This window comes from Polistes canadensis, unplaced genomic scaffold (genome assembly GCF_001313835.1).
Source record: "Polistes canadensis isolate GaletaPanama2010 unplaced genomic scaffold, ASM131383v1 scaffold_6, whole genome shotgun sequence".
Classification (NCBI taxonomy): Eukaryota; Metazoa; Arthropoda; class Insecta; order Hymenoptera; family Vespidae; genus Polistes; species Polistes canadensis.
This window is the reverse complement of record NW_014569553.1, coordinates 1,838,272-1,850,499: the sequence shown is the minus strand read 5'-3', so window position 1 is coordinate 1,850,499 and position 12,228 is coordinate 1,838,272. Positions and strand designations below refer to the sequence as shown.

The 12,228-nt window shown below is 29.8% G+C and overlaps 4 protein-coding genes across 13 annotated transcripts in view; 2 read left to right on the top strand and 2 right to left on the bottom strand.

Moving 5' to 3' along the window:
- The first annotated feature begins 369 nt into the window (after nt 1-369).
- LOC106789699 (cytosolic non-specific dipeptidase) lies at nt 370-2,687 on the top strand. Its single transcript, XM_014754155.1, has 6 exons — nt 370-429; nt 604-669; nt 759-1,209; nt 1,263-1,691; nt 1,993-2,466; nt 2,553-2,687. The coding sequence occupies exons 2-6, from the start codon at nt 611-613 to the stop codon at nt 2,595-2,597; spliced, it is 1,458 nt and encodes a 485-aa protein (XP_014609641.1). The 5' UTR covers nt 370-429; nt 604-610; the 3' UTR covers nt 2,598-2,687.
- Nucleotides 2,688-2,696: 9 nt separating this feature from the next.
- On the bottom strand, nt 2,697-5,638 carry LOC106789706 (alpha-L-fucosidase). Of its 3 annotated transcripts, none has more exons than XM_014754182.1 (7): nt 5,287-5,638; nt 4,343-4,706; nt 4,023-4,271; nt 3,595-3,762; nt 3,292-3,510; nt 2,987-3,210; nt 2,697-2,923 (listed from the first exon to the last, which is right to left on the bottom strand). In XM_014754182.1, the coding sequence occupies exons 2-7, from the start codon at nt 4,626-4,628 to the stop codon at nt 2,831-2,833; spliced, it is 1,239 nt and encodes a 412-aa protein (XP_014609668.1). In that variant the 5' UTR covers nt 4,629-4,706; nt 5,287-5,638; the 3' UTR covers nt 2,697-2,830. The 3 variants fall into 3 exon arrangements, with proteins under 3 accessions (XP_014609668.1, XP_014609653.1, XP_014609659.1); XM_014754167.1 differs by having other exon boundaries at nt 2,698-2,923; nt 3,595-3,957; nt 5,287-5,636; XM_014754173.1 differs by lacking the exon at nt 5,287-5,638 and adding an exon at nt 5,047-5,173 and having other exon boundaries at nt 2,698-2,923; nt 3,595-3,957.
- Nucleotides 5,639-5,883: 245 nt separating this feature from the next.
- On the top strand, nt 5,884-8,769 carry LOC106789495 (serine--pyruvate aminotransferase, mitochondrial). Of its 2 annotated transcripts, XM_014753746.1 has the most exons (7): nt 5,884-6,088; nt 6,147-6,347; nt 6,656-6,813; nt 6,884-7,039; nt 7,128-7,472; nt 7,534-7,689; nt 7,889-8,769. In XM_014753746.1, the coding sequence occupies exons 1-6, from the start codon at nt 5,939-5,941 to the stop codon at nt 7,685-7,687; spliced, it is 1,164 nt and encodes a 387-aa protein (XP_014609232.1). In that variant the 5' UTR covers nt 5,884-5,938; the 3' UTR covers nt 7,688-7,689; nt 7,889-8,769. The 2 variants fall into 2 exon arrangements, with proteins under 2 accessions (XP_014609232.1, XP_014609222.1); XM_014753736.1 differs by having other exon boundaries at nt 7,534-8,769.
- A 1,192-nt stretch (nt 8,770-9,961) lies between these two features.
- LOC106789462 (dorsal-ventral patterning protein Sog) overlaps nt 9,962-12,228 on the bottom strand; it is a 46,583-nt gene continuing 44,316 nt past the window's right edge. For 6 of the 7 annotated variants that reach the window (XM_014753698.1, XM_014753681.1, XM_014753690.1 and 3 more), the window contains exon 9: nt 9,963-11,348. In XM_014753698.1, the coding sequence (XP_014609184.1) occupies nt 11,154-11,348 (195 nt within the window). In that variant the 3' untranslated portion in view covers nt 9,963-11,153. Of the gene's footprint in view, nt 11,349-12,228 lie in introns of all 7 variants that reach the window. The other variant, XM_014753722.1, reaches the window with a different exon arrangement.

Genomic DNA, 12,228 nt, shown 5'->3' with positions numbered 1-12,228 from the left:
CTCCTTGACGTACAATGATTTTTGGGAAACGTAGTTGATTTTTTATGCCATTGTAGAATTTGAAGTCTTCAAGATGTCAAGAACTATCTCTGGCGAACGTTGTGCATTATATTATTAGATTATTTATTATTTCATTTATTTAATTATTGTCCATTAACATTATATATCAACCTTGACTAAATATTATATAACAATGCAAATTTAAAAATAAGATGTTCTATTTCTAAGCTTGTGCATATAACTGTTTAAGTAAACCAAATTAAATGCTTATATCTTTAGATATTTTTGGAAAAATTCAATAAGAAGCATTATTCGATATTAATTCTTATCAATTTTTTAATCCCTAATGGAAAATTTTTTCCACCAGATGGTGCTTCTGAGAAACATAGCTTAAATGTCAAGTCATCACTAATATTTAACTGATAAACAGTATTTAAAAAAACATATTATTAACTTATCTTTATTTATGACTTTCTTTGTGCATACTAGTAGAATATATTACTTTTTCGTTAAATAATCATTTTCGAATGTTCGGAACATACAGTATTCAATAAAAAGTGTCCCATCTGTTTGTACCTTGAAACTTAGTCTCTTTGTTTACAGATTCGCTATGGCTGACAATAAGCAACAAACTAAATCTCTTCCTCTAGCATTAGAAAAATTATTTGGGTAATTAAAGTGTATTTAAATGAATTTAAAATGCATAATTTTGTTAATATAAAAATCTATATATTATACATATTTTAACGTTGTTACAGTTATATAGATGCTCATAAAGCAGTATACATTAATAATCTACGAGAAGCAGTTGCTATAAAATCGGTTTCAGCATGGCCAGATCATAGAAATGAAATAATTAAAATGGTCAAATGGACGGAAGTTAAATTAAAAGAACTTGGTGCTACGACAGAATTAGCAAATGTAGGAATACAAAAATTGCCAGATGATTCTGAAATTCCACTTCCACCAGTACTCTTAGGAACTCTTGGTTCTGATCCTAAGAAAAAAACAGTTCTTTTATATGGGCATTTAGATGTCCAGCCTGCGCTGAAAGAAGATGGATGGGATACCGAACCTTTTGTTCTTACAGAAAAAAATGATAAACTTTATGGACGTGGCAGTACAGATGATAAGGGACCAGTTTTGTGTTGGATCCATGCACTTCAAGCATACAAAGCTATTGGTGTTGATTTTCCAGTAAACTTAAAGGTATTTTATAAAGAGTGTAATTGTTTCGAACATTAACTAATTTAGAATTATAGTTTGTATTTGAAGGTATGGAAGAAAGTGGCAGTGAAGGACTAGACGAATTACTTTGGAAACGTAAAGATGATTTCCTAAAAGGAACAGATTATGTCTGCATATCTGATAATTATTGGTTGGGAACTACAAAACCTTGTATTACATATGGATTAAGGGGAATTTGCTATTTTCAAATTGAGGTAACATGTGCAAGCAAGGATTTGCATAGCGGAACGTTTGGTGGTATTGTACATGAAGCAATGGCTGATCTTATTTACTTGATGAATACCTTGGTAGACGTCAATGGAAAAATATTGATAGATGAAATTTATGATAATGTTGCTCCCATTACTGATCTTGAATTAAAAAGTTATGAAACTATTGAATTTGATGTGAATGAACTTCGTGAATCTTCCGGAGCAACTAAATTACCTCATAACGAGGACAAGGTATAAGAGCGGAACAATAACTCTGTCCATCTTGAATATCACTGTTATTTATAATAATATGAAAAATTTGTTTGTACAGAACTTGCATAGCATAGAGGAGAGTTATATTGTAATGCTTATTTCTTTTGCATTAGCAATAGTGCAATTTTTCCTTTGAAGTTTTTTAATAGGATTGTAAACATAGGAGATAGTCAAGATGGACAGAGTTATTACCACATCCCGTATTTTTAAAAAACAATATTTAACCTTATGAAATATATTTAGACGTTCATTATCAAATTTGTTAATTTTTTTGCCTAAGATTCAACTTTTGATGCACCGCTGGAGACAGCCAAGTCTTTCCCTTCATGGTATTGAAGGAGCTTTTAGTGAACCTGGTGCAAAAACTGTTATTCCCAGAAAAGTTATTGGAAAATTTTCAATTAGATTAGTACCCAACATGACGCCAGATCAAACTGTAGAACAAGTTACAAAATATTTGAAAGCTAAGTGGGAAGCTAGAAAAAGTCCAAATATATTTAACGTGATTATGAATCATGGAGGCAAACCGTGGTCAGAAAATCCTGATCATCCAAATTATGTAGCTGGACGAAAGGCTACTAAACACGTCTATGATGTTGAACCTGATCTTTCTCGTGAAGGTGGATCTATTCCAGTAACTTTAACATTCCAAGAAATCACAGGTAAAAATGTTTTACTCTTACCTGTTGGAGCAGGTGATGATGGTGCGCATTCTCAAAATGAGAAGTTAAACATATATAATTACATTCAAGGAGTAAGTATATTTCTTCTTTAATTATTAAAATAAAAGAACTCATTTAGCTTAGCTAATATTTAATAAACTTCATAATTTCTTTGCAGACAAAGTTATTGGGTGCTTATCTTTATGAAGTTGCTAACATTTAACGTGTGACAAAACTAAGTATTATTATATGATATTAAGTATTATTATATAATATTAAGTATTATTATATAATATTAAGTTGAAATTATATCAGTATTTCTTTACAAGATTTTAATTGTATAAATAAAAGTGATGGAAAGAGGCTTTTTATCTAATTCATATATAAATTTACATAAAATTTGATGAAATAAATACATATGTAAATTATTTAAAAGAAATCTGCATTATAACTTTTTTATTCCTGTTCAACTTTTAGTACCCATCCTGGTTCACCTTTGTGAGCTTCATATGGTAACTGCACAACGAATTTAGTTGCAGATTGCTTCCACTATATAATAAATAACAACGATTAAAAATATGAAACATTACAGATGGCATCAAATAAACTTACATCAAGATGTTTTATAAAGCCAAGCAATGATACATGGGTATTATTTGGGACTTGTAAGGAACCCAGAGATAATATACTTTCTTTTGGCCATTCTAAAATTAGTATATAAAGTCTTTTTTCATCTTTACTTTGTGTATACCATACATTACTTGTTAATGTATCATTCTGTATTTTCCATGGTTTAGTATTATAAATAGCTTCACCGTTTATTTTTAGCCAAGAACCTATTGTAAACGCAATCGTGATATTAATATTACCTAATACTTTAATTTCATAAGAATATAGAAATATAAAAATGCTGGAACCTATTCCACGTAATCTTTCTTCAAATATTGGAGAAATAATACCATCCTTAGTTGGACCAACATTCATCAATAAATTTCCACCACAACTTACTGTAGTTACCAATTCTTTTACTAATTCATTAAGTGTAAAATAATCTGCTAAAGCAGCATTTCTACGAAAGCCCCAAGACTTTTTATCGATAGTCATACAATTCTCCCATTTATGTGGAAGAAGTACTCCTAAATATATTGAAATAATAATAAAAAATCATGTTGTTACCGTAGAAATAAAAACTTAAATGCAAATGTTTTATAAATCCATACCAGGATTAAAACGATCGGTACACGTGTAAAAATCACCATGATGACATGGAATATTTTTACCCCATCTATCATTTACAACAACTGTTTCTTTTACAGGACTTTCATTATATAACCAGGATAAAAATTCTTTTGATTTCCAATAAGAATCGGTAGCTTCCCAATCACCATCTGACCAAATAATTTCTGGTTTGAACATTTCTATAAGCTCATGCATTTCGGGAATTATTTTCTGCGTAACGAAAAGATCTGTTGTAAAATTATTTTGTTTGTCAGCAAGATACATAGGATTATACCACTCGTATAAAGAATGATATAATCCAAATTTGATATCGGTGGATGATCTTAACGCTGCTGCCAATTCACCTATACATTACAAATCAAAATGAAGAAGAATTTGTCTAATATATAAATGAGATTATCAAATATACCTATGAGATTTTTCTGTGGTCCAATATCTATGGAATTCCAACTGAAGGAATATTTTGATGGCCACAGCGTATATCCTTCATGATGTTTACTAGTCAATACCACATATTTTGCACCTGAAGCTTCAAACATTTCGCTCCATTGAGATGCATTAAAAAATTCTGCAGTAAAATCATGCGCAAAGTCTTGATAAGTGTAATTAGGTGGATATCGTTGCTTCATGAAATCATGATATTTAGTACCAGTTTCTTCTATAATATGAGGACACATTTGAATGTAATACAAATTTATCATTTTATTTGATAAACATACAAATGTATACCTTTCCAATTATTCCAAAACCATTCTGAACCGAAGCTAGGGACACTAAACACTCCCCAATGAATAAATATTCCAAATTTGGCATTATCGTACCAATCAGGAAGAGGTCGAGCATCTAAACTATTCCAAGTAGGATCATATTTAAGTTGGCCTATATTGCGAGATGATAATTCATATTCTTCTGTATTACTTTTTTCTATTACAAAATAATGATCTCTTAAAGATCCACATTGTACAACAATATTCCACAAAAATGTAATATAACAAAAAAATATTAGAACTTGCATGATGTATATATTTTCACAATAAACGATAATATTTATACTGATTTCTCACATATGTATCAATTTTATCATAAATGCTATCTGAAAGCATAAATCATTTACGGTTATAAAAACACTGAAACTTGAATAAATAAAGATTGATAATCGGTTTAATCAGGTTATGTCGTATAAGATCGTATCAGAGTCACTTGAAAATATGATAACATACTAAAGAGAGAGATTAATTTATAAACAATAAAATTATTCTTTTATTCTTTTATACTTTTTATATAATATAATTTTATTAGACACAAATAACTATATAAACTATTTTTATTTGTACAAAAGACTAAAATTGTCTTGATAAATGATATGTTAAAATATTTTTAATTTGCATATCTGTTAGTTTAGCAGTATATGTATTATATATGTATCTATATACGCTATTTAGTTGGTCACAAAAATATTCGGACATAAATATAGATTTGATATTTATGTTCTGTATTTCTCTACACTCTTACTCTCCCATTACCACCATGAATATTAAATTTGCTCTAATCGATAAAAAATACTATCTATTTTCTTTAGAAATACTAGAAGAAAATGTATTTTCTTTAGAAATGTAAATTGTAATAAACTAAAGTTCTTTTTTTTGTTTATTGCATTAATATACGGTTTTCACCTGATTATCTGCTCGTTGCATACGTAATACTCCTCGCACGTTTTCCGGATGTACAGTGATACCACGTTTTACTTGTAACATTGTGGCTATTTTTGGAACATTTTTTTGTCTGTTGTTCTTTTTTAATGTTTCTAATAACGTCACGCCTATCGCGAACACTTTAAATTCATGTGGACGTCCACTTTGATAAATAAAATTAATTCTGTTTTCATTTTTATATATATATATTTCACTTTTTCCGGTGGAAAATGACTAGCTGCCGCGTTATAACGAAACACCGAATTCAAACACCAGCACTTCTATGTTATAAACATTATGCTTCAAATTTTATACTAATAGCTTTCTGGAAATTGAACTACTATTATATTGATTAATGATATTCAACAGTATCTGAATATTTTTTTAATCTATAAGTTACCGATTTTGCACTATCATGATATTTTTATATTGGTGTTCGAATATTTTCGTAACTGTATGTTAATATGTATAGTATATATTACGTAAAAACAAGCTTCTGATAAAACTTATTTATGAAGCCCGATAAGAGAATTAATATTTATTTTAAGAACATAACATATTTCATTTGTACTACATTCACAGTATAGAATATAATTTAATCAAAGTCACATAAGAATTATAGTGCTCATATAAAATGGAAGTGGATCCACCCAAAGAATTTTTAAAGCCATTAGAAGTCCCCTACAAAATATTAATGGGGCCTGGACCAAGTAATTGTTCACAACGAGTTTTACAATCTCTAGGACATCAAATAATAGGTCATCTTTATCCGGAAATGTTTAAGGTATTCATACAAAATTCGAATGAAAAATAATTCTATAAGATATGCGATAAATTTTCAGTTAATGGATGACATCAAAGCAGGAATTCAATATGCATTTCAAACAAAAAATAAATTGACTTTGGCATTGAGTACAGCAGCACACGGTGGTATGGAAGCATGTTTGGGAAATTTAATTGAGTCAGGAGAAACAGTGTTGATTGCTAAATGTGGAATTTGGGGTAAACGTGCTGGCAATATGGCGAATCGTATTGGTGCACATGTAAGAATATTTTTAAAAGTTCTAACAAAATTATAAAATAAAATAACACGTTAAACGCTAGGCCACACAGAGGCCGAAAATAGTACAAACGTTGTCGAAATATGAAAAAAAAAAATGTAGTTTAATGTTTATTAAAATTAATATTTAGGGGTTTATGAGGTTGCGCTAATAATGAATCTGATATTATTTTTTTGAAGAAAAATGATGAATACAAAATCGAGGATAATTCGGATGTCATTATCAACATTTTTTTCTTAGAATTATCTATTTATTAGCTTAATTAATTTTTAACACAATTGATATCATAGGTTGAATTTCTAAAGACTGAACATGGAGTTGGTTTCGATCTCGATCTTTTAGAATCTTTTTTGAAAAGATTCAAACCTGCTGCAGTTTTTGTAGTACATGCTGAATCTTCAACTGGCATGAAACAACCATTGGAAGGCGTTGGAAATCTCGTTCATCGGTACATTTAATTTATATCATTATTCATTATTTTTATCGGAAAGATTAACAGAACTTTGTTTTTATGTTAGATATAATTCACTCCTTATTGTCGATTGTGTAGCGTCGTTAGGCGGTGAGCCGTTTTTTGCAGACGCTTGGGAGATTGATGCTGTTTATTCATGTAGTCAAAAAGTTCTTGGAGCTCCGCCGGGTATAACACCAATTTCATTCAGCCCTTTAGCAGTGTATGTAATTGATATTTAATGATAAACAAAAAATACATGATTTATTTTAGTAATGTTTCTAATCTCGTTTAAAAATTTTCTTAATTAGAAAAAAGATTTTCGGCAGGCGTACGAAAATTTCAACATATTATTGGGATATGACCATTTTAGGTGATTACTGGAACTGTTTTGGTAATTCAAGGATTTATCATCATACGATGAGTGCTACATTGGTTTATGGATTACGCGAAGCTTTGGCAGAGTTAATAGAGGAAGGCCTTGTTTCTCGTTGGTCTAGACACAAATTAGTAGCTGCTAAATTACGAGAAGAACTTTCGAAACGAGGATTTCGATTTTACGTTAAAGATCCGAAATTTCAATTGTCTACGATTGTGTCTATTGAAATACCACTTGGAATAGATATTCAAATTTTATCAGCCAGAGCTATGGAAAGGTAAGACATTTTTAAAAACAAATTTTATCATTCGAATTATCATTCGAAATTATTCATGTAGATATGGGATTGAAATAAGTGGTGGACTTGGCCCAACTGTTGGCAAAATTATACGAATTGGCTTGATGGGAAATAATTCTACGTACCATCACGTTGATCTTCTACTTGATGCTTTAGACGATTCACTCAAATTTGCCATAAAATCGAAAATATAAGTGTATGTATGTATGTATGTTCGCGTCTATGTTTTATGCAAGTTTAGCCATGACAGGTTGAAAATATTAGGCTGATGAAAAGTTAAGGTCGTGTAATACATTATTGTAAAGACTACAATTGGCACTAGTGATTTTTGCTTATATTATTGTTTTCTTATATTTTTATTGATAATATATATTCTTTTGTATATTATTTTTTAGTGTTATGAAATGTCGAATTTGACATCTTAAATTAATCATGAAAAAAAGCAAATTCGCATAATTGTGCAAAGTACTAAAGACTGCTCAAAATATAAATGATCGATAATAAGGGATACTATTAAAGTGAACCCATAAACAATTTGATAAGTTGCAAAAAAAATTAAATGGTAATCATTCAATATTTAAATTATGTAAGTATTTTAATTTGATACTTTTCAAAATTCTATTGTTATTTTTGTATCAACCAAATAATTCGTAACATTTAAGTTTGGAGTGCAAACAAACTGCACAGAAATTTGTCGTGCAGACGAAAAAAGAACTGGAGTAAATTTATTTTATTAATGAAAATACTGCAATCGGCATACATTTTCTTTCGCTATTAAGCTTCATTGTATTAATTAGCAATGTCAATAGTTAGGTACATTATTTCACTTTCGGTGTAACAAGAAAGATAATATCTTGAATGTAATACATACATAATGACAATTACAATGGGAGTTAGAGATAATGGCAATAAATGTAAATGATAATATTTTTTAATTAATAAATCATACTTAATAGTTTTGGCACAGTATAGTTCTATTCTTTAACGAAATTTAATTCAAATAAATTTACGCGTTGGATTTAAATTAACTATAATAAAAGTTCAAAAAAACATAGAGTCAGAGTAAACTAAGCGGCAAGATGAAGTAATGATTATTAAATAAGATCACTGAGATTTTCTTTTGATTCATAGAAACAATCAATATTTTATAATTGATTCTAATCAAAAGATTGAAATAGTAACGTTGACATCTAATTGATTCGAACAATAAAAACATTGCCATCTAATTTAACTCAAAAATTGTAAAGCTTATCTATAAAAAAAAAAAAAAAAAAAAGAAAGAAAAAAAGATAAAGATCGATAACATGCATACGTAAGTGGAGAGATGATTTTAAATAATAATGACTAATAATAATAATTGTATAATTACAAATGATAGGTTGTTACTTTAAAACCACGTTTTAATCGTGGAATCAATTAGGGATATATTATAAACTATCGAGTTGTATAAATAATATTAATAATAGTAATAATAATGATAATTAATAATAATTATAATTGTAATTGATAATTCATTAGTATATATATATATATATATCGATAGATGCTTCATTTCATTACACATTACATATTTTCGTCTGTTTCTTTTTTTCCGTTTCTTTTTATGTACAAAATTGTCAATAATCAACAGACTGTGATTTACTCATAGTTAAATCTTATGTAATCCTATAGTTAATAGTATCGAACTAATGCATGCACGAAAATAATAATTAAGGCACGAATGGTTAAGAGCGGATCAACGCTTTTCGTAGAAAATATGTGAAAGAAAGAGATACTTTCCGTCGTTATTTAACATGAAACACGAACAAATTTGTGCTTCAAAGTTTGTGCTCGACGGAAAGGAATCGTTGCCTTTTCAAAAAGCAACCAGGCCTGCCTGTTGCCGCGACAACGTACGACCCATTTTACTCATCTTTATGTTTTTCTTATTTTTTTTCTGTTTCTTTGTTTTATACTTTCTTGTCTAACATATACAAATACAAATTTCACAGTTTTATCGCTTACATCGAAAAGACCCAACGATTCAAATACGCTTACAAAATATTATACATACCGACTGATTTACACTAAACATTTTTTTTACACCTCATAACTTTTTCTTTTCGTTAATTTTTTATTTCCTTGTTTTAAAAAAACAAAGACAACACTGATTATTACGTACCAATTCAACCTCTCAAATAATAAATTTATTGTTTGAGGGAAGGAAGACTAAGCTTTTTATGAGGTATAAATACTATGAGACAAATGAAATTGCTAATAACTAATATTTATCAGGTCAATATATTTTTAAAAATTTTTATATTAGTATTTTAAATTAATTGTCAGAATATATAATAAAATATGAATATTTAATTCAATTCAAACTTTACGAACTGACAAAATGCAATTTGATAAAATATTCACATATACTAATTATTTATTTTACAAAATACTTATTAGTAATTAATAATTATACTGACCAAATAAATAAAAGTAATTGCGAAACTAGATTTTCTATGAAGTTCACCGGCGAAGAGAAAGATTAAAAAAAAGAAAGAAAGAAAGAAAGAAGAAGAGAGCTAAAAGAAACAATAATAAATACACAAGTGTTAAATAAAAACGAAATACATGAAAAGAAAAGACTCTAATTGTTGGCATTGCGAAAGGTAAATTGCAAATATGAATGAAAATAATGTTGGAACGATATCCGATATTTACAAGTATAGGTAAAACGTTACGCAAGATAATCTGTAAGGTCTTAAAAATTAAAGTTACCGTAGTAGCTCGTACTAGTTACGACAATACCAATAATAATATATCTAATAGTAATAATAATAATAATAATATCAATATTAATGGTATATAATAATAATAATAATAATAATAATAATAATAAGCTGAAATAATTAGTAAGATTATGAAGCAAGCGATATCGCATAATGATAACTGATGTCGCCATCGGAGGTTCTTCAGTCTTCTTTGGTTGCTGGGTAACTCGATGAGGTTGGTGGGTACAGTAGAGCACTGCGATACCGTTACGACTAAAGTTTCTTTTCCCTCTCATCGTCATCCTATCATCTTCGTTATCATCATCTCTTTCTCCTTTTTTATTTTTAATTTTTATAATTTTTTGTTGCTTTCTTCAAAAGGTTGCTGTACCTTATGGTAGCTCGTAAATAGAGAGCAGTTAGCTTCCGTTTCGTTTATTCCTTGATGAGAGCCAATTGATTAATAAAACGTCTGGCTGCGGGCTTCTGGGTGCCATGGGGTCCGACGTATGAACGATTAAGAGAACGAAGACTAAGAGAGAGAGGAGAAAGAGAGAGAAAATAGAGAGAGAGAGAGAGAGAGAGAGACTTCTCAATTTTTGTGTTCATTGTGTTCATGATATTTTTCTCTCCATTCATTCCCATCGTATTGGATACCCAGTGAGAATCAATACTCTCGAACTACCCTTTTCCCTTTCCTCGTTCTCTACTTTTCCGAATTCCATTGGATTGGTTTTCAGTGGACCAAGGATTAGGATATATACGTTAATGTAAAAAGTACACATAGAACAGTACTTCGCCCAAAGTAGAGAATAAAAGTTCTTCCTCGTACAAAAGAGTAACAATAACTAAGTTAGTCACTCGGTTTAGGACGAGTAAGGGTTCTTCTCCGTAAAGAAAGAATATCCGGTACTTAGCTCAATTCTCTTGGCGACACCGAATGTCTCGGGGGATGATGATGGTTACGATGATGACGTCTTGCACGACGACATTGTACTGTACAACAATCGTCGCCGTCTAACAAGTAATCGCCTCGTTTCATTTGATGGGCGATCGAGTTGCAGAGAGATCTCGGACAACGTTTCCTTTCGCACCTGACTTCGCCATTCTGAAATAATATTAAATTAATCCTTGGTTATAAGGCTTTTCTTAACAAATTATTTCTATTTAAGTATCTAAATTTTATTACAATTAATGTGGTAACCCGAATATCCGAGTATCAGTATTTTATCTTGAGATATAGAAAATAATTTGAGTTAGACGCAACACATGTATCCGGATACCCGAATAAGATAATCAGGCAAATAAAAAATACAAATCTGAATTTACAGTCATATTTATATTGCATGCATTATCATGGATCATAACGTTCACTTTATTATTGCTCATGATAATTAAATATAAAATTATTAAATAAATATTTAAATTATGTTTACTTATATATTCAATCATTTGTAATTGCTCAAAATTCTCATTTTTCATTCAAACAAATGTGCAATTATAGTTACCTGGAGAACACGATTAGAGTATTTGAGTAAAACATATCTGGGTATTTTTCATTTACTTTCGTATCTTATCGAATATTCGGATATCCAACGAGACGGGTAGTAACAGATCTAATTTAAATGTGAATATTTTGATCTAAAGTTTAATAAAGTAACTAGATACTAAATGGAATAGGAAATATGTTTTCATGTTCTGAAAGCCAGATGATTTCTTTCGAAATATGTATATACGAGGCCGCTATACGGTCGCACGAGCATACACACCGAGGCCGTGTTCCATTTTCATCGTAATGGATGGACCCTTTTAATGGTCGGTTCGGGCGAACGAGTCCGGTTAAAGGTTTTCTCCTTAAAGGTTTTCTCGTCGTGCCCGTGTCTGGATATTGCAATGAGGTTACTCTTCTAACGAGTGTGAGCGAGCAACAGACGACGATGGTGCGAGAACAAGGAGCAAAAGTAAAGCGAGTCGTGGTTGTTGCCGAG

Coding starts and splice junctions, on each gene's coding strand:
- LOC106789699 (XM_014754155.1), top strand. CDS start 611: ATGGCTGACAATAAGCAACAAACTAAATCTCTTCCTCTAGCATTAGAA. Junction 670..758: donor GCATTAGAAAAATTATTTGG/GTAATTAAAGTG, acceptor ACGTTGTTACAG/TTATATAGATGCTCATAAAG. Junction 2,467..2,552: donor TATATAATTACATTCAAGGA/GTAAGTATATTT, acceptor ATTTCTTTGCAG/ACAAAGTTATTGGGTGCTTA.
- LOC106789495 (XM_014753746.1), top strand. CDS start 5,939: ATGGAAGTGGATCCACCCAAAGAATTTTTAAAGCCATTAGAAGTCCCC. Junction 6,089..6,146: donor TTTATCCGGAAATGTTTAAG/GTATTCATACAA, acceptor ATAAATTTTCAG/TTAATGGATGACATCAAAGC. Junction 6,348..6,655: donor CGAATCGTATTGGTGCACAT/GTAAGAATATTT, acceptor TTGATATCATAG/GTTGAATTTCTAAAGACTGA.
- LOC106789706 (XM_014754167.1), bottom strand. CDS start 4,628: ATGCAAGTTCTAATATTTTTTTGTTATATTACATTTTTGTGGAATATT. Junction 4,272..4,342: donor GTTTTGGAATAATTGGAAAG/GTATACATTTGT, acceptor CTCATATTATAG/AAGAAACTGGTACTAAATAT. Junction 2,924..2,986: donor GCTTTATAAAACATCTTGAT/GTAAGTTTATTT, acceptor TTTATTATATAG/TGGAAGCAATCTGCAACTAA.